This window comes from Botryllus schlosseri, chromosome 6 (genome assembly GCF_051294905.1).
Source record: "Botryllus schlosseri isolate E-star chromosome 6, Bs_hap1, whole genome shotgun sequence".
In the NCBI taxonomy this organism is placed as follows: domain Eukaryota; kingdom Metazoa; phylum Chordata; class Ascidiacea; order Stolidobranchia; family Styelidae; genus Botryllus; species Botryllus schlosseri.
The window spans coordinates 16,858,275-16,869,851 of NC_137241.1; the positions used below are offsets into that span (position 1 = coordinate 16,858,275).

Consider the following 11,577-nt stretch of genomic DNA (forward strand, 5'->3'; position numbering starts at 1 on the left):
CAGTTATAAGCTCAAGTTCTGCTATTGGCATGCCGAAGTGCATTCGATTTATATGCACTGCACTCGTATGCAGCTCATCACCCCTAGAAGCACTATATTGTTATAGATGTATAGAGCATCGATGATTGATATCACACTCGTTATACGTGAAGTAAGGTGTCCACTGCCCAGTCCACTGTCCATGTGAGACTGTCCAAATGGCCATATGTGCTGAGAATCCTGAGATTGAGAGTAATTGCGGAATTCATTTCACATTCACATAACACAGTAAATGACTAGTGATATGGTGCTAATTTTCTTATTTATGAGTGTATCTCATTCGTTGATGTGTTGATATACTCATATCGCAGCATGTAGTTTGTTATTGTTCCTACAACTAGCAAGGATGTCTCGTAAATCGGCTGTCTGTATGCAGACACTCAAGTTTGTAGTTGTCGGCGATCCATCGTCCGGAAAGACTACACTGATAAAACGGTTCCTCTCAGGTACGTTGTTATTATTTGCAGATAGTGGCACTGCATTCTCATTATTCCCTTCACATGTATGTGTGACAGGCATTCGGTCATTGGTTTTGTGATTTCTGGGAAAAGCAGCACCGTTTTACCGTTACGTGATGCTGGTGTACTGCTGTGCCGGAAATAGGCCTGTACTGTTCGTATATTCGTTATCTATGGTATAAGCCAAATTGGGAATGATATTATAGGCTACGCGTTATATTGGTGTATTTTTATACATTCTGGCAGTCTACTTGTGGCGATTAAGCTCCTACTAAGGTGATTTATTAGCATTTACGTAAATGATTGCAGGGACATAGTCACATTGGCTAGTATTTGTTCCTTGCGTCGTATATAGGGCTATCCTATATCCCATTGCAAGTAAATTATGATTATTTATCTGTAGATTTTCGAGGCGACAACGAATTGGAAGATAACGACCAGGAAAACCAATTTCATTCTTGCGACGGACAAACTATCGTTCTGAACACTACCATAAAGCATGTGCGTAAAGATGGTTCATCCGTCGCGCTAAAGGGCAGCCACATAGGGCGTCAGCTCTGGCACAAAAAGTTTTCGCAAACCAAATCCTTGCCGAGGAGATTTCAGTTACAAGTAGAGGACAGGCAGGAAATTTTGTGGGACGAGATTTTTGTGTATTTACACAAGATACCGACGTTGCGAGACATCAAAGTATCATCGCTTGATTCCACGGGACGCAGTAAGTCAATGAAAAATGAACAGATTGAACACGGTCTCGACCCTCGGGTAGCGTCATTATCAAGACTAGGCAAAACCAACATTCGTAGACGGAGTAAAGGCAGCAGCATCAAATCGACTCCATCAAGACGTTGCTCCAACAGAACTCAATTTGAAGCAACCGAAATCATAGCAGACATCTGGGATACAAACGGAGATAAAAATTCGACGTGGCACTGTTGGTATGCTTGCACCGGTGCAGATGCAGTCCTTCTGTGCATACCGCTATCATCGATTCTGCGGTTTCACTCCACGAAAGACCTATCGGATGAAGAATATACCGATAAAAGCGACGTTATTGTTAGTACACTGCGGAAGCTTGTAAAAGAGCGGCTCCTTTTAAGCAAAACGAAACGATTAAATTACCGTACTCCGCCTGTGCTGCTTGTCGGGACTCTATCTGACCAATGCAAGGAGATATCGAATCGTCGAGCAAGCGTTTTCGAAGAAGTCAGTGACATCGATGACATGGGCTTGCAGATTGCTTCTGAGATTGGATGCTGCGATTTCGTGCATTGCTCCGGCTTGCGTGGCATCGGCGTCACGGCAGTCTTCGAAGCGGCACTGGCTGTCTCATTGACAACGGATGGAAATTACCGAGCATCTAAACTACCCGTGTATAATCTTGAATCGGACATAAGTGATTGTGATTCTTCCGTGTCGGGAGAAGTGGCATCGCCTACTTACTTCAAAGTTCACACGTTTCCTAGGAAGGAAGGTAAAAAGTTGTTTCGCGACGGTGTTTTCGACGGGTTTTCATCGTCTACAGAGTGTTCCGATTCTACTGATACGCTTGAATCCGTGCGACCACCGCCAAGTATATCATTCCCGCCTCCGCCCGAATCTACGCCTCCGTCAACGCGACCAAATTCTTCTGGTTCCTCCTCTGAAAATTCCAGCGGCGCGAACCATCCAGATCCGGTAGCCGCTATCTCCGACGCGTCATCTGCCACAAATAAGCGAGAACCGTTGGAAACTAAGGTATTGCTAAAAGTTGCTCCGAATCCTGAGAGACCCGTTCCTCTGCCGCGGAAGAGAATTTTGTCTGATCGCCCAACGGCAACGTCTTCGACACCATCGACCTCGGATTTCTCGAACTTTTCTGCTCTAGCTCGCAGTCTGGATTCGCTGTCCCAAGAGTCGCCTTTGCCAAAACCCCGCACTGTAAGAAGAAATCCCACCAAAGCAAGAGATATCAGAGTGAATAGGGCACGGCGGGACAGCGTTTTCCTCAAGTTCTTACAAGGAAAGTGATTATGATATCCAGCTTTACAGATTGTTTGCTACCTTTCGTAAGAATCATCATGACCAATTTTATTTCAGTATTCATTTTTATGCGACGGTATTACTGCACACTGTACAGCTATTGTATGTATGTTAAATAAAATTTCCGCATTTTACGATATCACGGTAGGCCACAGTAAGAGATGAGGAATGTGTCGGAGGTAGGGTTGCATTTAAAACAAACCTGTTTAAAACAAGACCCTTGTTTAAAAACTGTCTTTTTTCAAGCAATGACGTCAGGGAGAGAGAGAGAGAGAGAGAGAGAGAATTATTTTATTCGTAACCCGTGAAATGAAGTATAGGCAATGTCCACAAACATCCACGTCCAATGGTACATATTTTTTTTAAATATAATTTCCTAACTATATTTTACACGGTATAGACTGGGAGACACGATATGACCGACGTCTTCAAGGCCGGAGTCATCCAAACATGTTCGGCAATATTAATAATAATATAAATCAATTTCTTCTCTCAGTCGAGTAGCATAGCAACGAGTAACGAAATAAACAAAAGTAATCAAAAGACAGCAACACTAGTGAAGACAGTTTTCATTGTTGACCCTTGACAGTGTGATCAGAATATAACAATTTGACCCATGTACACAGTGGTAATATTATTGAAGCATATTAATAAAACAAAACAACTATATACTTTTTAAAAATACATCACTGTGGTCACGAAATATATTCATAGTACTTGGATAAGATAAATTTGCAATAGCGAGCTTTAAACTTATGATAAGGAAGAGTATGGTAGATAGTTGGCACATTGTTGAAAAATTTAACACCTATATGAGATAGTATTGACAGTCTTGATGATTTCGATTTAACAAATAGGGACTGATTTTGTAAGAATCTCGTGTTATAATGGTGAATTCAATTGGGCATTGAAAAAAATGTCAAAATAGTCAGGTAAGGTTCTTTCATTATATTGCTTCATGATTTTTACAATTTCAAATTCATACAAATCCGAGACCTTGCGAATTTACAATTTTCTAAATTCAGGACTGACACTACTACGTGCAGGTTTATTGGATATAATACAAATGGTCTTGTTTGGTGATACCTGGGATATGTGACGTCACAGTGGATTGACATTGTCAATGAAAATGTAGGGTAAACATAGCTCCTTTGACGAAATAGGCTTCCAGCCCCTGCAATATTCGGACCAAAAATATCTTTAACCAGGACTACATCGTCATGCAGCATTTTTACACTCGGCGGTCAGCCTCGAATTTTGCATTTTGATGGAGTTTGGCATCGTGACGAAACAATTTTGTCTGGCAAAACGAGGCTGCAGCTCAAGAGGAAAAAACAGACAGCATTGTTGCGTCACAATGCCAAACTCCATCCAAGACCCAGGATTGCAATGACTCGAGTCATGACTTGCGCAGGGCCGTAACTGCCGCACCCCAAACCCCCCAAATGAGGGGGCCCGAGCTCGAAGGGGCCCAAAATTATATCGTGAATTAGCATAAATTATGGAGTATTTTTTGAAAATTTATGGAACTTTTTCAAAAAATTTTCGCGCGGTGCGCGATTTCAAGTCGCCAAATATCTTGATTATTGGGTACTCTTCCCCCAAGAAAAAATACGCAAGATTTATAGAAATGGGCATATCGGCGTTGGCCATTACCGCGCCACGATGTACCAAGACATATAAAGTTTTATGCCATGTAACATGCGACTCCAAGAAGTGTGCCAAAACGATAGGCAGCAGAGTTGGATCAATTGTAATTTGTAATTGTAATTGAATGTAATTAATTACATTTTTCAATGTAATTGTAATGTAATTGTAATTGAAGCATTTTTATTTTGTGTAATTGTAATTGTAATTGTAATTTGACAAAAATTTTGCTCAATTACAATTTCAATTACATGAAATTGCTATTGAGACCTGACAAGCTCAACATAAAATAATTGACTTATAATGCATTCTCTTTGAATGTCGACAAGGAATTTGGTGGATCCATTCGCGGAAGCCCTTGACTGCGCCCTTGCGGGCGAAGTTTTTATTTTATTTTTACCGCTATGCTGGCCTCCGCTGCCATTGTATACAATTTTTAGATTACTAACCAACGGATGGATTCGCAACACGTGACTCACGATTGAATACGCCCAGAAGCGAACTGCTGAGCCGGCTAAAAGCAGCAGAATTGATATTCCCATAGCTGGCGATCCAAGCGTCGAAATTTGATATGTATGGTCCTAATCGAAAGCTAGTGTCGCACTGATTCCGCAATAAAATTATATTTCCAGGCAATGGTACCATCCCAAAATAGTCGTGAAAGTCTGGGAATCGGCATTGTTCTGAACAATCGCTGGGCGTAATTGGTAATTGTTGTGGTCATGCTGCTGCAGCGCTCTCACTTTTCAGAACAGTCGGCCTTAAACGGCTATTTTGGAGCAGTTACATTGCCCTGACGAGATTTTATTTTGTATTTTCGGAATTAGTACATCAATAGCTTACGATAAAGACCAGATGCATCAAATTTGGACGCATGGATCGCCAGGTCTAGGACTTCAAAGTTTGCTGCTTTTAGCCGGCTCTGCAGTACGTTTGTCGGTGCATTCATCCGTGACTCACATCTTGCGCATCTATCCGTGGGTTGGCAATCTACAATACGATTTCAGATCACGATGCTGCATCGTTATTTCGTCTGGCTAACTAACCAGACCACTGGATATTATATAACGTCTTATCTGACAAAGCACGGTTTTGTTTTTACTCCTCAGCCTAATTCCTACGTCCCTCGATAAAAATAATATTACTTCTTTAACTATACACTATATACGCAAATCCAACACGTGCATATATATTATAATACTTTTTCAACGACATACTGCACCCTATCCTTAATCATAACCCATAGGAAATTAGGTAAATAACATTTTACATTTCCAATTACGTGAGCCATAATTACCGAGCATACAAAATACGCTTGTATTACGTCAAAAGGACATCTTACATGGCATACTATGTACGCACATAAACGCATTTATTACTACACAATCTGAACTAGACTTGAATTGTTATTATATACGACGCTACGGTTGTCAAGGAGCACGGTTGAATTTATGATTATGCAATTACATGTTCAACAGCAGCAATTGTAATTGTAATTGTAATGTAATTGAAGCATGCAAGGAGTAATTGTAATTGTAATTGTAATTTGATATTTTTAGCATGGAGTAATTGTAATTGTAATGTAATTGAAACATTCATGAAAGTAATTGTAATTGTAATTGTAATTGAACTGAAATAATGTAATTGATCCAACTCTGATAGGCAGCGAGAAAACCTTGACCGTAAAGGACTGCCGTTATGCTGACCGAAAACGTTATATATACAAAATACATATATAGGTTTAATTGTCCATATAGGCGCCTAAATGACTGGTGCCGAATGTTCCTTATCTTGGCAATCTGAACCTCACAAGACAAATACCATCCCGCAGGAAAAAATTATATGCTAGTGAAGAAATACCAATCCGAAATCGTGTGATCTTTCAGTTTAGTACTTTTGGCGCTTCTATATTTTTTGATATAGCAGACAGGAGATCACGAAATAACATCATGTAACGAAGTCATACCAATGCGTCCGCCCGTCCGAAAATGTTCAATTACACTGGTCTACACGATTTCTGCGTCAGGACTTCTTTGAAGACATTTATACCTAATTTAGGGGCGCTGAATACGAATCTGACGTTATTTTTGCTCTATCACATCACGTTTTTGAGATAATATATATGTTGAATATTTCTACTTTTTCGAGGTATTCAAGTAGATTGCGGATACTTGCAGTACTTACGGAAGTGGTGATGTTTTACAACTACTTTAACATCTACCTGAACATTATTCTGGATGAAGAAATTACGTTTGCAATTTGGTTATCGTACAGTAGAAAGTAGTTCAGTGATAGTATTACACCACTATCATGAGTTAAATTGTCATAAAAACGCGTGAAATAGCCTCTGAATCACGGTAACTGAATATATATTTTCGAAGATTCTACCCATGGGTGGTGTCTTTATAGTCATTTTGCGTTAGCTGCGACGATATATCGTGGGATTTCGTATGTCGCCACCTCCGAATAACTGTTGAAAGTGTGCGACCACCTCCCCCCCGGCCAAATATAGCCTACTTAGATATTTACTGACTTTTAGTAATTCTCGGACCTTTCATTTCGTCTTCCACTTGAAATAGTTTTTACATGTCTTAGAATTACTATTTCTAATTGTAATTGAGTAGAAATGTAAGGCGTTACTTGTGCGACTTGAGCAGCAACGCCGATCGCTTCAACCAACTCTAGTTTATAAGAATTAGCATGATAAGTACAGGCGGAGATTAATGAAGCGAAATTCTTTCAAGTTATCCTGATAAGGACTTTTTTCTTTGGAAAAGCAGACATCCTGTTTCTTTTAATGTTTCAAAACAAGCTCAAAAGGCTACATATTTGGGTCATGTACCGACGTGACCAATTCTCTTCTACATAATATACCATCAATGCAATGTTTATTGTTTGCAAACTTTTGCGTTTTACGAAAGAGCAATGTGCTGTCACAAAATGCGTTGACCGATTAAGTCTGCAGGACAGATATATAAAGATAAGATAATGTAGGGATCTAAATTAGGTACGGAACTACTAATCACAATCTTTAAACGAAGACCGGTATAAAAAGTTGATAACAGCTACCGACTAAAATAGCTGCATCCACATATAAATTCATGCGTCAAAAAGAGGTCCTGATCGAAAGAAGATAGAGAACCCCTGGATTCAAGTTCATCGAAAACTCAGGTATTCTGTTCTACAACAACCCAAGTTTCATTATGAGAGATGATTTCATGTGCGCTCACCGCAATATCACTAACGGAAGCCGAAATGTGATCAATTTATTAAAATGAGAAAAATACATACCGATAAAATCTGACGTGATAGAGAAAGTCAGAGCACAGAATCGGATTCAGCAACCTAATATTAGCCGAAATCAATCATTAAAATTTTTGTCGCAAAATTTTGATGAAATTTGTACACCAGTGTAATTTTATGGGTCGAAAAGAGCTTCTGATTGAACGAAGATAGAGAATCACTGGATTCAAGATCACCGAAAACTCATTCATTATGTACTACAACAACCCATCAGGTTTCATGATAGATGATTTCAATAACAATACTTAATCTGTAGTTGTTGTATGCTAACCGTGATGTCACTAAAAAAAGCCGCAATTTGATTAATTTATGAAAAAGAAAAAAATTCGTACGAAAAAAATCTGACGTGATAGAGAAATTCTGAGCACAGAATCGGATTCAGCAACCTATAATTAGCCTAAATCAATCAATAAAATTTCTGGCGCAAAATAATTTTCGAAATTTGTAGACTAGTGTTATTACTTACGAGCTCTACAGTTTCAAATACAGAGAGAATAATAAATTGATAGCAATATATATGCAATTCCCAATCTTATTGACCGATTTTATCATGAATTATCGAAGTTTATTTTGGGGGGTGGGGGGGGGGGGGGGGAGTGAGTGACAAAGTGCTGTTTCGTTACTGCCAACGGGTATACATCCGGATATGTTTAATTATTATTTTTCAAACACACCTCACTCAGCTCTACCGGTAAACAGCGTATAGCGTGAGGGGGGTCTGTGGGGCGAAGCCTCCCAGAAGTTTGGTTTATCACCATATAGGGGGTCCAAGACCAACGTTTGGGGGGCTGACGAAGTGCTGTTACGGCCCTGGACTTGCGTCGCGTTTTTTTTTGTGACTCGACCTGACTCGAGTCCTATTTTCAAATACGTAAATTGACTCGATTCGAGTTCATTTTTGTATTGACTCGACTTGTACTCGAGTCATTGTGCATAACTTGAGCCAAATCATATGACTCGAGACTAGGGATGGGCACAATGATCAGAGTACTCGAATTTGAATCGAGTATAAATTTTAATGATTCGAGTCGAGTAGTAAAAGACGATTTTTTCGAGTACTGAAATTATACACTCATTGCAACTGAAAGTTAATTTACTAACGAGAATTATAATTTTGATACTATTTTCCACTGTGGAAGCCTTGAAACCTTGATTGGCCGTGTCGCAGCATACGAGACAGTTACAAAGCTAGGAACGTTACTGCAAATAACACATTTCCGAAGTCATGATCATTCCACAACATTGTCAAGAAGTGCAATGAAATCGGTATGGTCGAAAAAATACCAAAGTATCATTAATGTGATGTATAGCAGGCATTATGTTCTTTGCGGTGGCATGAAAGGTACATATTTCAACTTTGACATAGCATATTCTTCTGTGACGTCATAACGAGAGATACTCGAATACTCGACTCGACTCGAAGCGTAACACGTGATTCAGAATCTTTTCATGCTCGGGAACTTCACAAAATGGATTGATTATCCAGTGAAGAATTTCTAATTGCAATACGTTCTGAAATCAAATCACCATATAGGCTACTCGTGCAACATCTTGCAGTCAGAAATAACTGCTCAAATACTTCGTCGTTCTCACAGCACACAATGAACCAAACTTTTCAGGGATACTGCTGACTGCTAAATTAGGAAGGATTATCATTATCAAGTAACAATATACGTTTCCGGTACAGCTGAATACATAGACGGACGACCCTAAATTGCCCTGACTGAATCGATTCTGCATTTCTACCGCGAATTAGTTTATCTATCTATCTATCTGTCTGTCTGTCTGTCTGTCTGTCTGTCTGTCTGTCTGTCTGTCCGTCCGTCCGTCCGTCCGTCCGTCCGTCCGTCCGTCCGTTCCGTCCGTCCGTCCGTCCGTTCGTCCGTCCGTCCGTCCGTCCGTCCGTCCGTCCGTCCGTCCGTCCGTCCGTCCGTCCGTCCGTCCGTCCGTCCGTCCGTCCATCCATCCATCCATCCATCCATCCATCCATCCATCCATCCATCCATCCATCCATCCATCCATCCATCTATCTATCTATCTATCTATCTATCTATCTATCTATCTATCTATCTATCTATCCATCGTTTCAACACTACGCAGCAGTTGCCTTCTAAATAACATCGCCCCAAATTGCTCTCAGCGCCACCTATACAGCTTAATAATATATATATTAAAATTAGAGTATAGAAACATTTACCAAATTAGATTAGAATTAGAATAGGGTTGCCATACGTCCGGAATTTCCCGGACATGTCCGGAATTTCACTGTTCAAACTAGCGTCCGGGAGGAATTTCTAAAATATGCCAAATGTCCGGAATTTTGACGTAGGCTCATAATTTTTTTCGTAAATCAGTATAAAAACAATATATTTTGGGAATATTTGTGCTGATGTATGATATTTTTCGTCGCGCTTCGCGCGATTTACGATCACATTTATTGATTTGAATATGGAGGCTACCACCACCCACGACCTTCATTTACTGGAATAAGCCTAATTGTAATCACAATTAAAGGAGAACGGTATATTCCTAGAGATCGTTAAGGCCGTTCAAATGCTTTATTCAAAGATAGTGGTTCCAAACGGGGGGGGGGGGGTCTTTTGCCTTTATTATGGGGTTTGCGAATATGTTGAACGTAATCAGCTTCCAAAATAGCCCGTGAGTAAGTCTGGGCAAAGGTGCTGACTTTTTTTAGTAATCAGCTCGTCAAATTTTGATCTGGGCCACGGAACATTTTAAAATTGGAGATGGAGTCGCGACCATAAAAGGTTGGAAACCACTGTATGTGGGGTGTTTATAAAGCTCTGTGGTGCGCACCGGCATATGGCTGATAAGCAATCTTATAGGTAGAAAATAAACATGACTTAACGATGTGAAATTACGCTCCCTGTATTTTCGAACTCATCATCCTTCACCACAAACACTACCGCTAATTCTGATCTTGAGAGAGGAGAATAGCAGGCTTATCTATATAGTAATATAAGGAACGACTAATATTATTGACAGAATTTATTCAAATAATTTAACGACCAGATGCATATAGAAACCAGATTCATATAACAAGCACCCCCCCCCGCCCAGAAGTTGCATCGATTACCCGATAGTGTGGGCTCAAAATAATTGTTGATTTGGGCGGGAGGGGGCTGAAAACATGTGCTTTAGGTCCCGGTTATACAACACGCAGCCAGTGAGCCACATACTCCTGAACCGGACCGTGACCGCCTCTGGTCTATGAGCAAAGCTTTGCTAGTGTGACGTCATACCCAATTTTGGAATCCACTAGTGGGCGCTAAAGAATGTCCGGAATTTGGGGTGCTGAAATATGGTAACCCTAAATTAGAATTAGAGCATATATAGGAGCATTTCACAAATTAGATTAGAATTACATTCCTGGTATTTTGCTCTAATTAATTTAGTGAAATTAGACAACTAGAATTATTTAGTTGTTCAAGTCTGACCCAGGCAATGAATAGGTGCAAAGGCGAACTGAAATTCCATGTTCACGACTCAAACGTTAATGCCAATTAAGATACGTGATGACTATCTGATACCTGGATGGTTCTAGACTATAGATAGATAGAGGAGTCTGGAATCTAGATATCCCTGGAAATATTATTTCACAATTAAGGCCATAAAACTCGGCGCGATCTCTTGCTAAACGAGACAATGGTGTGCAACATGAACAACGGTGGAGTACAAAGTAGACTACGTCTGTTGTAGTTATTATATACCTATGCCTATGCGCAGATAATGCCGTAATAAAGAGGTTGTTTCATTTGGCGAGACATGGCCCGCTATTCATTGATAGCCTGCATGCTCTTCCTCGTACCTTAGACATATTGTAAACTGTAAATTTCTGCAGTGCCAAAAGGGTCATGCACTCGTGTAACCGGAAGATGCCCAAACTCCACATTTTTGTTCAGTAGAGTGAGAGTATAGAAATTAATTTCTATAGTGAGAGAGAAGAATGGTGCGAGAGAAGGGTGTCATTACAACGTATGTCGGCAGAGTGTCTTTCGAGTCGGTGTATCTCACCTCATAGGAAAACTTGTTGAGAATATTGTCTAGCGCAGTGTTCGCATGTTCGGATACGTTAGTGTTACCATAT

At 40.1% G+C, this 11,577-nt stretch overlaps 1 protein-coding gene across 1 annotated transcript; it reads left to right on the top strand.

Moving 5' to 3' along the window:
- Positions 1-240: 240 nt before the first annotated feature.
- Positions 241-2,658, top strand: LOC145441273 (uncharacterized). Its single transcript, XM_080319094.1, has 2 exons — positions 241-485; positions 901-2,658. Exons 1-2 carry the CDS (start codon positions 386-388, stop codon positions 2,505-2,507), a joined length of 1,707 nt encoding a protein of 568 aa, XP_080175220.1. The 5' UTR covers positions 241-385; the 3' UTR covers positions 2,508-2,658.
- Positions 2,659-11,577: the final 8,919 nt, after the last annotated feature.